This window comes from Mustela putorius, unplaced genomic scaffold (assembly GCF_011764305.1).
Source record: "Mustela putorius furo isolate JIRA1106 unplaced genomic scaffold, ASM1176430v1.1 tig00003869_pilon_pilon_pilon, whole genome shotgun sequence".
NCBI classification, from domain to species: Eukaryota; Metazoa; Chordata; class Mammalia; order Carnivora; family Mustelidae; genus Mustela; species Mustela putorius.
The window spans coordinates 12,215,756-12,231,388 of record NW_025422021.1 but is presented as its reverse complement, the minus strand read 5'-3'; the positions used below and the strand labels follow the sequence as shown (position 1 = coordinate 12,231,388).

Here is a 15,633-nt window from a genome sequence, read left to right as displayed (position 1 = left end):
TTTCAAGATGTGTAGGTGAAGAGCAGAAGCATTATGAGAGAGGCACGCTATTTTGGATGTAGGGCAGCCAAGGGCCACCAAGGAGTATTTGAGAGAATCCAAAATGACCCTGAAGGAAGAACTCAAGCAGAAGTCTGGAAGAGGGGTGTTCCAGGTAGTAGAAAGAACTGGTACAGAAGTTCAGTGTAGGAAGCAGCCTGGTATGCTTTGGGACCAAAATGAAGTCCAGCGTGGCAAGAGTAAAAGGAAGAAGAGACAAGGAAGAAAAAGGGGCAGATTCTGAGACATGATGAGAAAGTACTACAGGGAGGGTTTCTTGTTTGTTTTTCTAAGAGAGAAGATTAAGTGAGGATTAAGCAACTTATCCCTCTTCCCACCAGAAAGAACACTACCAATGCCAAATGTGTAAGTCACCCCCAGCCATGCACACCCTACGTCTAGGATGACTTGGGGAAGCCGCAGCACGGAACCCTCAGGACACCGGTGCCATAATAAACAAGTCCTAAGAATAAGCTGCTCCAAACCCCAGAGTGGTAGCAAGAAAAGGATCGAAGAGACTATCTGGTCTGTGTTCCAGTTGTCGGCCAAGGACATGGGGATTCTGAGGCCGTCCCAGAGACAGACGCCAACTGCTGAATAAAAGGACACAATTTCAAGTCACTGTTGTTACACACAAGATTTTTGTCTACCACAGTAAATGAAAGTAATGGAAAGGTTAGGACTGGGGTGGTTGGTGAAGAGGAAAGGAAAATGTATTGCTCAAACAGGTCTGCAACACTGTACACTCAGCATTCCCTGCACACGTGTTTTCCAAGCTAGTCCCAGGCATGTGTCTCTATACCACTTACCCTCTGGTTGTTTCACAGGATGGACTGCAACAACCCCAAGGGGCTGCTGAGCAGTATGAATTATGACTGACTGGTTCCCACCATGCCACTTATTGGCTCGAATCACCTGGTAAGTTGAACGGTCAGTCCAGTACACGGAATCTTCGAAGAGAGTGAGGGCATAGGGATGTCGCAGAATCTGTGAAGCCAGAGAGAACAATGAGACTTCACCCAGAAATAAAAAACAAGGTGACTAATATACAAAAGGAAAAGGGTATCTGTCCAAGAAGATGGTTTCCTTTAGCATTTAATTATTTAATAAAGACATGGGGAAGCCATTGTGCAAGAGACATAAAAAAAATGCACTGCTTGATCTATATATATATATATCCCATTGTATTATATCCCATTGTATTACTCAAAACTGTTTCACCTGTGTGTGTCATTTAGTCTTCCTTTTTACTCTGGTAATTACTCTGGGCATCCAATTTACGAACAAAAGCAACATTTTAGTCTAAAAATAAGTAAGATGACTTATCAGGATCTCCTACTCCCAAGCCTCAGCCCCCAGCCCATTATCACCACTGTTTATCCAGTGCTATCTCTGCCAGTCACAGATTCACATAAATCTGATAGTAGATGCCTATTCTCTGAAGGTAGGGAGGCCCTGCCAGGGTCTCCTAAGGCAACAGAACTATCAACAGTGACAACTGTATTATTTTTTATTACTTTTTTAGACTTATTTATTTTAGAGACAGAAAGAGCATGATCAGGGGAAGGGGCAGTGGGAAAGGGGAGAGAGAAACCCAAACAGACTCATGCTGAGCACAGATCCCAATGTGGGCCTAGATCTCAGGACCCTGAGATCATGACCTGAGCTGAATCAAGAGTCAGACCTTAATTATCTAAACCATCCAGGCACTCCAACAATGACAATTTTAAATATAAGTCTGGAACAGCTCTTTGGTAAAATACATGTTTTCTGTATTTTCCCATTTAACTTGTGAAAGTAAATTCACTGGCATTTTCTGAATAAAAATTGATTAACATTCAGAATTGTCTAATCAGTAAGTTGTGTACCTGAAACCAATATCGCATTGTGTAACAATTATACTCCAATGAAAGATATGAAATATGTAACAGGTTATGAATTAATTGAGGAATTTAAATATGAAATTATTAATTTTTGCTTAACACACTTATCTAAACCGTAGAAGCAACAGATAAGCATCTACAGGTCAACTAAATCACACAAACAATTAATCCTTCCTGGACATGGTACAATCTGACCATGAACTGGAATGAAAATATTTATTTTCTGTTGGTAAGAAAATATGGATAAGCCCTGACTCCTGTTGACAGTCCCTGGATTGACCTGGTAATGTCTAAGACACAATAATTCATTTCTTAGTTTTCTTATTACTGTATGTGCTTTCGACTAAGCTACTCTTATGGGTTCGTAAGTTTAGTCTTCCTCTGTGTCAACTTACCAAATCACTGGCTATCAGCTGCCTGCGATGCTGTCCATTATAATCACAATAGTCTATGTAATCAAGATAGGCATCCATAAAGTAGAGCAGTCTGTTGGGGTAGTCAATAGTTATGCCACTGGGCCAGAAAATCTTGTCCTGGACAATAACAGTGCGCAGATTGCCATCCATGCCGGCTCGCTCGATACGGGGTTGGTGGCCCCAGTCAGACCAGAACATCAAGTGGTCACTGCAAAATGAAATTTGTTACCAACTGGAAAGGATATTATTTCAATCTGGAAAATAACTGCCACTTTAAGTAAGACAAATTCATCATTATGTGCTGCTTAAAATAAATCATCTCCAGTTGAGAAAGTCTGTACAGAGTGTATGACTTCCTCTCAGTGTCCCCAAGTAAAACTGTGATCATAATGCAGTCATAAGCCATCTGGGGGTTTCTATAATGTTCATAAAACATGCAGAACATTATGACAATGAAATGTCTCAATGTCTATTCATGTTTCTGTATAATCCACAAATAGCTGATCTATAAACATCCATCTAGCCTTGTTTATCTATGCTGTCATTTTTTAAGATAAGAGAGTCACTTGTTAATCGTCAGAGATCCATCTTAAATTTCACTGGTGTGTAATACTTCTCAATACCTAGAAGTCATCATTGCCATCGAGTATCATCTGCCTAACTCACAATTCTACTGAAGAGAATCTAAGTTAGAGAATCTGAAGTAAATTCAAGGAAGGAAGCCATCCAACGTTTCAAAGCACATGGGAGAATTTCTCCTTCCCATTGTTTGACCAGCAAGCAAACTCTTTCCTCCCTATATGACCTAAAAGGGAACTCTAATAACATAAAACTAAAGCAGGAAAATCTTGCTTTTTGTTGTTGCTGTTGTATAACAATGAGATATCAAAGTAATAAACTGGCCCATCTATGGGATACTATTATATGCATTCATTGGAGACCTAATTATATAATTCTGTAACAATCGGTTCAATAATTGTATCACCAAGCTAATGAATCCATGTGTTCTTCAAGTGAACAACCAATCGCTCTTATGATTTATGAAGAAGACTAAACAGATAAAGGAAGGATACCAATTAACCCTTGGATGGTTAGCATTTCTACAGAGATGTTTAAACAAGGCTGCATTTCAAATGTTGAGGTATGCATGTCAGCCACATCAGGTTACTACTGTTTTTCCCTCATAATCATGTCACAGCGGTATCATTAAAAAAGAAAAAAGAAAAAAAAAGCCTTACCCAATTCTGGGATCTAATGCTAGTCCCCTTGGATTTGATACATTCTTACTGATCAGCACAGTCCTGTGGCTACCATCCAGTTTAGATACTTCAATTGTTTCCAGAGCAAAGTCTGTCCAGTAAAGATTGCGACCTACCCAATCTACCACAATACTTTCAGCCATAGTGACACCACTGTTAAGTATCTAAAGACAAAAATGAATACAAAGTGAATTCTAAAGATAATAGATACAGACGTTGAAATTATATGAAAATCTATAATAAGACACTGAACTCATATGATTGCTTATGACAATGAGAAAATTTTGTCTTCCAGGTAGCTAACCACCAAATCAACAGTAGGGCTTTCCAAGAAAAATATACTACATTTTGTAGGATTGAATACTCTAGGATACTTCTACTGCTTAAACCTTCTGCATTTAAACAAAAGCTCTATCCATTCGCTAAGCTGGCAAATCTATGAAACTTTATAATGTTCACATGCCAAAATAATCTCCTTACTGATTAAATGCCAACAATTACAAAATTAAGTCCTACAGGGCTGAGGAAACACAACCATCAAGTGTTAAGAAACAAACTGTGGGAGATGGATCGAGAAACATAACCAGACTAAAACTAAGAAAAAGCAACCACTAACTCCCACATATTTTCCTTTGCTCTCATCGACTATGGGGGAAAAAATTGTGAAGTCTCAGGATCATGTGACCTGGAATTCAGAATCACAGATCTGCCTTTGGAGGCCACATTCTTTTCTAAAATATCCGTATATATTGGGAGTTATGAACATCCAGGCCTTTGGGGTGCAATACAGCCCAGAGGGGAATAGGAGAGCTACCCAGGATGAGATAAGACCTGTTCTCCTGGGTGAGTAAGAGTAACAGACCCAAGATAGGGGGACTAGTCAGGCTGAAGATCAACAGAAATGTACTTACTAATCTTCTGTCTGTTCCATTCTGTAACGCACTCCAGATTTGACCCTGACTTCCGTCAGACCAAAAGACACGACCACTGACTGAATCATAATCAAGAGCTACAATGTGAAAACCATTCTGGACAATTGAATAGATACTGTGAACGTGGGAGGTGATATTGTCAGCAATAATCTGGCTCTGACTTGCCACAAGCAGCAACAGGCTTTCAGATCCTGCCCAAGAAGAAGATGAAAAATGTCAATGAATGTGGGAGAAACCAACACAATTAAAACACCTCTTTGGGTATTATGCTTAGCGAATTAAGTCATCGGAGAAAGACAACTATCAAATGATCTCCCTGATAGGAGGAATTTGAGAGGCAACGAGGAGGGTCTGGGGGGTAGGAAAAGAATAAATGAAATGAGATGGGATCAGGAGGGAGACAAACCATAAGTGAATCTTAATCTCACAAAACAAACTGAGGGTTGCAGGGGATGGGGTGGCGGATAGGGAGAGGGTGGTGGGGTTATGGACATTGGGGAGGGTATGTGCTATGGTGAGTGCTGTGAAGTGTGTAAACCTGGCAATTCACAGACCTGTACCCTGGGGCTAATAATACATTATGTGTTTATATAAAATTTAAAAATTAAAAAAAAACCATCTCTTAAATATTTGATGTAATACTTTTGGTAACAGAAGGAAGACTTAACTCCAAACTATAGTACTAGGAAAAACAAAGAGAAGTCCCTATAAAAATAATTTATTCATTTCATGTTTATCTTAATAGCTGATTTCCACGAGTATTTAATATAAGCTTTTTCCAAAATAGCTTTCTTCCTTGCATAATTATACTGCAATGTTTGTCTCACTATCAATCTGGAACGAACTATCCTTGCATTTTTCCCGGTTATTATTTGTTATTTTTGTACTTACTTTTGAACATTATCTTCCCTCCTGGAATGCAGGCTTCCTAACAACAGGAATTAATTCTTAAAATATTTTTGTTTTGCCTGAGGCACTGAGCTGCAGCAGACTTTTAATTATCTCTCAATATCCCCTCTCTACTTATTTTTTGGTAATGAATGACGCCAAGTTTTAGCAGGGCACACAGCCGTTACCCCTAACTTTATCCCCTGGACTGTCTACCATCCACATTCCTACTTGAAATCAAGAAAGGAACCATCTATTTTTTTCTTACTTCTTTATTTGGTCCCTTTTGAAGCAGTCAAATCAATAGCTTCACACATACTAAAATCAATTTCACATCATAGAAACTGAATTAATACTGGTCGAACTGACTCATGTGATATAGACATCATTTTTAAAAAATTCAAAAACCATTGATAGTACTTTAAATAATAGAAAAATCATCTACCTACTTATGTTTAAACTTCCATTTTCCAAAATATGCCAAGATCTTTATGAGTATTAACTTATTTAATCCTCATAATAAACTGAGGTTTAAAGAGGTTACATAACCCATCTAAGATTCAAGTCCATTTGACTCCCAACACTGTCAAACACCAGCACGCAACATTTGATCTTAAATTCTGGAGTGTGCTGTTTTACTGGCTGGACTTAGTTCACTTTCAAGTTCAGTCATTACCTGTAATTTTGCAAGTCCTTCTGTCAGTGTCTAATGTGTATTCATCATCACACCAGCACCGGAAAGAACCTCTCGTATTGAAACAATGCTGGCTACAAAAGCCTGGGACATCACATTCATCTATGTCTTCACAGGTCTTAGAATCGTTGGCAAGAAGGTATCCTGATGGACACAGGCACTGAGCCCCAAAGGGGCCCTGAATGCACTGATGAGTACAACCACCATTGGAATCTGAGCAGCTATCCTGGTCTAGAATAAAGAGAATCACAAAGGAGAAAAGTCAGGAATCTTTGCTTTTTTGGTTTAGTCTATTGTAACATTTGTCATACAGCCTGCTGACACCTTCAACACAATACCCAGGTAAGAACTAAGAAAAGCACTCACTTGGATAAGTCCCATAGGCTCATCAGTATGTGCTCTAATTTGCTCAAGGACTTACTGTGCTTCACAATTACTAGACTTAAACCATTTTCTTCACTATACCCTCTATTATAACTCCATTTGGTGCAGTGAGACAATCTTGGGAAAATCTTGCTAGCATCAAGAAACAGAACCGTCATTGATAAAGCATGCAAAGAGACTTAAATTACTTCCCACTTGCTTCCTGACGTTCTTCTACCTACAGAGAAATGGAAGGTAAGACTTTGACATTCAAGAGCAAGAGCTCAGAGATCTATGAAAGTGAATAAATGGAAAAGGGAAAGGCAGTTGGAACACTAGAGGGCACAGATCCACCAGCAAGCCACCATTGCTTCCTTTCCGGGCCAAAACAGCAATGCCTGAAGCCACCCGAACAAAGTCAGTCTTATGCCTGGGATGCAAATGCCCTCCATTGTCATGTGTATACTCTAAAGTTATTTTTCAGAGTCCTGATATGAAACACGCTCTAGAGGGAGAAGTCAGTCAAAATGATTAGAATATCTTCAGCACAAACGTAACTCATTTAAAATCATAGGAATCTAAAATATTTTGCAATCATACCTGGCCAGGGTTCATCTGAGAGTGAGCATTGATTAAAAAGGAAAGAAAGAAAGGACAGCAATTAGGATCACATGCCAATCACAGGATTTTAATCACAGCAAACACAAATCCCCGAACTTCATTTGTTTTGTGGCAAGTTGTGATTGAAATTAGAAAATATTAAAGTTAGAAAACCTTAGGACCACAGTCCGAAAAAAAAATTTTTTTTAATTTGACAATCTAATGGCCTCATTTGGTCTCATTTTTTAAAAAATTAAGTAAAAACACAGAACCAAGTGCAAAGGATTTAATGAGAAATAGCAGCCAGTGGTGATTTATTTGAATTCCATGATGCTTATCCTACACAGATTTGAACTCTTAGAGGAACCGAAATCCCTTCCTTAAAGCTATATGGTGACTGAGACAACGGTGATGGCCAACAGGCTACTGTGTGCTCAGAATGAATTTATGGCCATTAAACTGTGGTCAGGAAACTTACTGCATAGTGGGGATTCATCTGTCCCTTTGGGGCAGTCAAAGACGCCATCACACACTGCACTCAGATTCACACAGATGTTATGGTCAGGGCAATGCCACTGCCAACTGGGACAGTGAAAGGCCTGAGTGGGGCAGTCCTTCTCATCACTCATATCCCTGCAGTCATTGTCCCCATCACAGAGCCAATCTCTGCGGATGCAGTTTCCATTGTCACACAGGAAGTGAGAAGGAGGACAGGTCCTGGGGGGACAGCCATGGTGCTCATCAGATCCAGAGATGCAGTCTTGGTGCCCATCACACTCCCAGCTCTTCGGGATGCAGACACCATCTGCTTGGCATTGAAATTCATCTGGGTGGCACATCCCAGGAGGCCTAGTTGCTAAGAGAAATGCAAGGGGGAGAAGGGCTTGTGAATGCAGTGAATTCATAATCCTTTTTATAGAATTCCTAGATTCAGAGGGAATGATTTTGGATCAATGGTAGGTTTATGATAATGACTATGACAAGTTAAAACAGCAAAGTCTCAAATGATACAGGGTTTTCAAACACTGTGGTAAAGAGAAATCTTTATGTGTCTGAGAAGTTCCTGAGTCAAAATAAAATTCTGTTTCCTATGTTTTTAATGTTCATTCAATTACAGGTTAAATAAAATTTGTCTGCCTCTTTATTAAATAATCACCAGTGCATTTCAATAGAGCTTAAACAGCCATTAATTTGTTACTCTGAATTCATTGTTTAGTATCATATATTTCGATGTTATTAATTTACCCTCAAGCAACCTATACCCAATGAAACCAGCACAAATCATGTAAACAAAAGGTGACAGTAAATCCTTACTTCTTTGTAAACTTTCCACTATTCATTGAGCAATCCTGGAGAGATAAAAGTTGCTTCCCTATCTCACAGGGGTAAACCCAAGCTTCCTCCCAGGGACCTTGTCAAGCAACAGCCAAGTCAACGGCAATTGACAGTTTAACCACAAACCATCACAGAAGAATTTCATGTTTTCATGTTTTCAACATGAAACAGGAAATCAGTGATTAAGAATTTCTGGGTGCGGTACACATCTATAAAGTAATATACATCTTATTTAACTTTTCATTTTTCTTTTTCTTTTTTAAATTTATTTGACAGAGATCATAAGTTGGCAGAGAGGCAGGCAGAGAGAGAGGGTAGGGAAGGAGGTTCCCTCTTGATCAGAGAGCCTGATGTGGGGCTCAATCCCAGGATGCTGAGATCATGACCTGAGCTGAAGGCAGAGGCTTTAACTTACTGAGCCACCCAGGCCCCCCTTAACTTTTCTTTGTATTCATAGATTTAAACACTTTTTTTCCTTACTGGGGAGAAAGAAATTAATAAAAATCTACTTTTTATGATCCAAAACACCATTATTCTAACAAACGATCATTTATTTACAGTATAAAATCTATTTAACACAAAAAGTGAGCAATAAGAGTTCCCGTCCACTATAGGTCTCCGGACCATGGAGATTATAGATCCATCAGATTTATATTTCATGAAGTTCTCCTTGAATCATAGGACCAGAAGGAATTTCTTTTCTGTGAACCTCAACTGAATTTTACTTGTACCATTTCTAAGGCCCTTGTAACTGTATACTTTGCTTCAGTTATCTCTTATATTACATAATTTCTCTTACCCTACTCTAAGGAACATCTCAGCAGATATTCAACAAATACTAGCTGAAATGAATTCATTTGAGTCAATATCAAATACCACTTCACACCATATCTATACCATAATTTGATCTCTCTACTGAGATTTCAAAGAAACCATTAAGACATCTTTATGTATAGGAAGCCCCCAAAACTTAAAACCCACTAATTTAGGATATCCTAGGAAAAATTAATAGTAAGAACAAAAATATCTAAAAAATATTTAACCTATTTAAGAACTATTAGAACATGCCCATTTATACAACCACTTGATTCACAAATTTTAAGTCATTATTTGGAAATACCTAGTCAACTTTACTGTGTGTTCAATACCATAATCCTTTGATAATAGTTTGTAATTCAGGCTGTCTTCCCTCCAAAGTTTATCCAAATTAGGGAAAACCTGCAGTAGTATCAATGCCAATAAAACTGAAACGTGCAGGGGTACCTCGGTGGTGCAGTTGGTTGATCTTGACTTCAGCTGAGGTCAAGATCTCAGGGTCCTGAAACCCAGCCCCCACTCTGGGCTCTGGCCTCAGCATGGAACCTACCTGAGAATCTTTCTTTACTTCTCCCTCTGCCCCTCCTCCTGCTAGCACCCTCCCTCTCTCCCCTGCTCTCTAAAATAAATAAAATCTTTTAAGAAAAATGATACATGCAGATAGATATATGGTACTTACGACAGTCTATCTCATCAGAGTGATCATCACAGTCAAAAACACCATCACAATGATATATGTTACTAATACATCGACCCTCACTGGCACATTTGAATTGAGAAGTAGTGCAATTAATTACTAAGAATGAGGGAAAAAAAAAAAAGCATTAGAAATTAGCTCAAGGAGAAAACCACTAAACACTGAGATTAATTTTAAACATCAAGAATAAAAATAAAGCAATCTACTTACCACAACCAGCTTCATCAGATCCATCAACGCAGTCCTTGTCCCCATCACAGACAAAAGATAGGTCAATACAGCGATGATCAGGACAATGAAACTGAGTAGGCATGCATGTCTCTGTAAGTTCTAATGTCATTCAAAAACAAAATCAAGTAACGGTTTATTTCTTGTTCAGTGCTTACTAGAGCCAAACTGCAAAACACTAAGGAGATACACAAGTCATCTCATTTGTATGTGTGTCCAAAATTCTTTCAAATTGGCCACATTGCCAAAGTCAGCCCAGAAAGAGCACGCAAAGCCAGGACAGTTTTTTAGAAAGAGGAATAAAAAGATGATAGGTCAGAGTTATAATCTGTGATTAAACTTTGAAAAACAGACGACACTTTCAGAGCGAGCATCATGAACTTGGACTGGACAACACCTCATGAGTATTGCGGACAGAGTCTGTGGCTCCACAGCAATGCTAAGCAATGGAGCCCAACTAGGCATCACGGTTGGCAAGACCCACAGGCCTAGCAGCCACAGTATACAGACAGGTCACGACTGCATTTAATCCAAAGTCTAAGCAGAACAATTAATTCTAGAAACCAGGGTCTCACCATGTGGAAGAGACACATAGCCTTTGAGTCAGATGTGCTTGCTGGCTGCCCCATCCTCATGAAGCCATATTAAAGAGAGACTCACAGAATGTGAAAGCTAAAAGAGGTCTTAAAGTCCAAATGCTACAGAGGAAAGTGACTTGCCAAGTCATGCAGCCAAGTCATGCAACCAAGACTAGACGTTCCTCCAGGGAACTCCACCCTAAACCATGATTACAGACACAAAAACAGTAACCTAAAAGAAATCAGAACTATCAAGATGAAAAGCAGGCAGACAGCTCTAATGGAAATTTAAATTTCCCATGCCTCTGTATTTTATCCCCTTTTTGCCTCTATGAAATGAGAAGAAAAACCAGTAGCCAAATATCTGGATCATTTATATGATTTAGAAAAAAACAAATTTGCCTTAAATATGTGAAAAGTCAGTGGAGCAGTTCTTTCCCAGTTCGAGTCTGGATGTTAAGACATCAGACCCAGATCCCTGTTTTGCATCCACAGAACTCCAGGCTCAGGGGCAATCAAAAGTTTCTGGTGTCTTTGATCTTACAGCCAATTGATACGGGAACTGACAGATACAACAGACGTGACAACGACATCGTGAAAACTGTTGTGAGCCTTGGAGGAAAGTGCACAAGGCCTCCTGACTGTTGACATCTGTTTGCTAGGCTGACCCACCAACGGAAGTCCGTGCCAAACTTACCGCAGTTCTTCTCGTCAGATCCATCTGAGCAATCATTATCTGTGTCACAGAGCCAGCTCCTTGGAATACACAGGTGATTATCGCAGGTGAAGAAGGATGCAGGGCAGGAAACGGGTGCCTGGGAGGGGCAGTTCTCCTCGTCACTGCCGTCCACACAGTCGAACTGCTGGTCACACTTCCAGTGTGCGGGGATGCACTCTCCATTTCGACAGGTGAAGGCGGAAGGTGCGCAGGAATTATCTACAATGAAAATAAACTGGTCACCAAGATGTTTGTTTCTATGTCAGACGCGTTCTTAGCTTGGAAAGACCCAGTTCTTCTTTTTCAACGGGAGCAATATACCAAATGAGAAGAGGAGCTTGGCTAACGGAACTTAATTTAAAAAAAAAAGAGAGAGATAAAAGAGGGCGCCTGGGTGGCTCAGTGGGTTAAGCCTCTGCCTTCCGTTCAGGTCATGATCTCAGGGTCCTGGGATGGAGTCCCACATTGGGCTCTCTGCTCAGCGGGGAGTCAGCTTCCTCCTCTCTCTCTCTGCCTCCCTCTCTGCCTGCTTGTGATCTCTGTCAAATAAATAAATAAAATCTTAAAATATAAAATAAATCAATTAAAAATTCAAAAAGGGAAGAAATGTTCAAGTCCTTATCATCAACCTCATCATCACTAGCGGACATTTCTTTAGCAATTATCATACACCAGGCATTTCTCTAAGTGCTTCGTATTTTTTTTCTCTCTTAATCTTCACATGAATACTGGGAAGTATGCAGAATTATCTGCATTTTAAAGATGAGGAAACTGAGGCTTTGGGAGACTTAGGACCCAGCCCCATATTCAATCTCTAGTTGGTGTGATCTGAGGCCCATCCCTTACTTCTAAGCTAGTTCCTCTAATCACAGTTTCTGAAGAAACCTTGAAAATGTGCCATCCAAGAAATGCAAATTCATAAAATATTCAGGCAAAAATGGGTACTTTCAGAGACAGGAAGTAACAAACAAAAGAGAGAAAATTTTAGAAATTTCAGATAAGTGCAAGTGCACACTTTTATTTTCAAATCTGACCCTCTTCTTTCTCTCCAAAAAAATCAGGTTATTATTACCATTGATCTCACCTTGATAGAAATTTCTTAGATTTCAATTCTTTTTTACTTTTCTTTTTTTTACATTTTACATTTTAACGGGATGCTTTTGTTTTCTGCAATAGCATTCATTAGGCCCCAAAGGTTGTAGACTAGATTACAACTAAAGAAAAATATAAATGTTAAGACCACCATTTCAGCCCTATTTTACTCCAAAGTGGGGGAAAGGGAAAGTAGCACATAGATTTTTTTCAAATGCCATGATTCCAAGTACCTATTTTGAAATACTATCCTTTCAGATATATATGAAAGATTATAGCCTATTTATTTTGATATGACTTTTTGAGGTGCTTGCCTTATGTCATGATGTACTGGTGATCCAACAGGCAAAGTCAGGGGGAAAAAATATAGTCCAAATCAATGGCAGAAATCACTGGTAACATTATCTATTAATGATATTTATTACCTAGATTCCTAAGGCCTTGGACTACATATTAAAATGTGAAATTCCAGATGATTTTTTTCCCACAGAGACAACCCAACCTTTAAATAAAGGAGGGGGGCACCTCTCTGTATTCTGCTCATCACAGAAGTCTCTCCTGGGTGTAAGTTACTTACTGAATTTGCCGCACAGGTGCTCATCGCTGTTATCGTGACAGTCATCTACTCCATCACAGCGGTAGTGACTGGGCACACACCTGCCGTTGTTACAGGGAAAGGAAAAGGAGCCGCACTGCTCCATGGGCGGTTCATGGGATGGGTCTTCCTGGCATGTCAAGTGATTGGAAGTCAAACTCATTCCATACGGGCAACCACATACCCGCTGGAAATTTGGCACCGGGAAGCAGAAGTGGCTGCAGTCACCATTCGGATGTGTGGGTTGATTACAGTAGTTAGAACCTGAAAAAGCAATGCCAGGGGTGGGGGCGGGGCACGGACGGGACAACAGTGAGTTATGTACACTTCCACTGGGTGGATCACAGGTGTAGTCTATGAAGGAAAACAAACAGGAAAAGAACAATGTTCCGACTCAACACTACGAAGTGGCTTCTTTCTGGAAATCAACATGCCAAATATAACATTCAGTACAAACACAGAAAAGTCCTTAAAATATGTTTTCCCAGCAATACTTCTAGGGTTAACAGAGCTGAAAAGAAACTTTAAGTCTTACATTCTTTAACTATCTAGGTGACAGGAATGTGTAACAATCAGGAGCTATCCTACACTGCAAGTACTAAAGATAAAAGAAGCCACCATGTTAAATAAATACAATCAGGTGAAAAAAACGTGGCAATCTTACCAGTCTGAATGTTGGCATCGTATGATTTCACATGCATTATATTAGCGATGCCATTTCGGATAACCCTCATGTCTCCACCATCCGTTTTTCTGACACGAACAATAGCACCCAATCTCCAGTCAGTAAAAAACACATAGTCTAAGAAGAAACACCAGTGGTTAGTATTTTCATCACAGCTCCCTTATAAATCCTTTTGGGAAATACAACATGCTTGCAACACTTTTGCAAATGCAAGAAGATTTTCCAGTAAGTATCTGTAATGGGATTCTGTGATCGTTTTCCGTGACTTGTTACTCTCTAGGAATGACTCTTTACAAGGCAAAGATGATATATTTAATGATACCAGGTTTCCAGTTCAGGCAGGCATGCATGGAGTATGTGGACAGCATTTAATAGCCATTAGGTTTAGATTTCCCTAAGTAAAAATAAAATTTTGGATTATTCAATAGAGCACTGAATGTGCCTCATATGACTGAGTTCTTATTCTAGCTAAAGCACTAGACTTCTGAGTGCTTACAAGCAAAATACTTAACTGTGCGAGGGTTTTTTTGTTTAGCTTTGTTTTGTTTTTGGTAAAATTAAGAAAACAGACTAAATCTCTAACCTCCCTTTCAGATCGACCATTCTATATATCTCATGTCTTCACTGAGGACACTAATTTTTTTTTTTTTTTACACTCAACTTTACTAGGAAGCTGTTGAAAGGGTAAAATACAGATCTGGTACAAAAAGGAACTTTTGCTGTAGCTCTGGAGATCAGTAAAATGATCCACAGTAGTGTGCCTACCTCTACGGCTATAGTCCTTTTCCATGAAGTTCAAAATGTGAGAAAGAGGATTCATAAGACTCTAAACTTCAAAAATTTAGTCATATTCACTTTACACTAACTACTGAAGCAGGGAACGTATACATTTTTTAAAGAATCAGTGAATTTTTCTCTTTAAGGATACTTTTAAAATTCCCAGCTAACCAAAAAATGCCTAAAATGCCACAAATTTTATCATTAGACCAGTTTTCCTTATCTGTGGCCTAATCAATGACTAATCAGTCACTGACTTACTAAATCTTATCTAGACTGAGTCCCACCACTCAAGAAGGTATCTTACTAAACTTAAATAGATAAGAAGTTCAATAAACCTTTCACTCCTGTGTGGTGCACAGTCAAGCAGATCTAGCCTTTCATTCAAAAGAATGATGATTTTTGTGATGTTATGCAATCAAAGAATTTTCCACAAAAAATTCACAATGAGGGCAGTGTTGAGAAACATTATTATTATTATTATTATTATTACTATTACTATTATTATTATTTGGGAAACAGTGTTTTTTTCATGAGTATACACCAAATTTTTTTTCATACTGATAAAGCAAAAAGGTATTGAAGCTGCATTTTTATTCAATCCCAAAGCATTTTATCAAGAGCAGAGAAAATTTAACATTGTTATAATGTTCCGGTGTAACAGCAAATGGCTGTCTGACATCATTAATGAAAAGGGAGTGAATAAATGGGAAGGCATAAAGAGGAAGGATGAGTATTTATAACTGACTCATCTCATCAAAAATCTTACCCTTTCAAGAGCATTTTTAAAATATTTTTAAATACCATGCCCTCCTCCATAGATAAATGGACAGCAGGATGGAACATGCAATATATTTACTAGTTATCATTCCACACTGTATGTGTGGGAGAAAGTCTTTGATTTAGAGTCAGTGTCTAGTCTTTAAAAGCACCTGGCTGATTTTTCAGAGTAGGAAGTTTCAACCAGGGACACAACTAGCCCATGGGTTAAGGCCTCTGGTGGATCCCAAAATGGGATCTCTAACTGGACTAATGCTG

At 39.0% G+C, this 15,633-nt stretch overlaps 1 protein-coding gene across 1 annotated transcript in view; it reads right to left on the bottom strand.

Annotated features, from left to right (window-relative positions):
- LRP2 (LDL receptor related protein 2) overlaps positions 1-14,073 on the bottom strand; it is a 105,249-nt gene extending 91,176 nt beyond the window's left edge. Inside the window, exons 1-11 of the mRNA XM_004744018.3 lie at positions 13,798-14,073; positions 13,116-13,397; positions 11,426-11,665; positions 10,133-10,252; positions 9,905-10,021; positions 7,553-7,930; positions 6,094-6,342; positions 4,509-4,720; positions 3,577-3,761; positions 2,318-2,546; positions 849-1,026 (exon numbers count right to left, since the gene is read on the bottom strand). Of these exons, the coding sequence (XP_004744075.3) occupies positions 849-1,026; positions 2,318-2,546; positions 3,577-3,761; positions 4,509-4,720; positions 6,094-6,342; positions 7,553-7,930; positions 9,905-10,021; positions 10,133-10,252; positions 11,426-11,665; positions 13,116-13,397; positions 13,798-13,867 (2,260 nt within the window). The 5' untranslated portion in view covers positions 13,868-14,073. The remainder of the gene's footprint in view (positions 1-848; positions 1,027-2,317; positions 2,547-3,576; positions 3,762-4,508; positions 4,721-6,093; positions 6,343-7,552; positions 7,931-9,904; positions 10,022-10,132; positions 10,253-11,425; positions 11,666-13,115; positions 13,398-13,797) is intronic.
- Between the last annotated feature and the right edge of the window lie 1,560 nt (positions 14,074-15,633).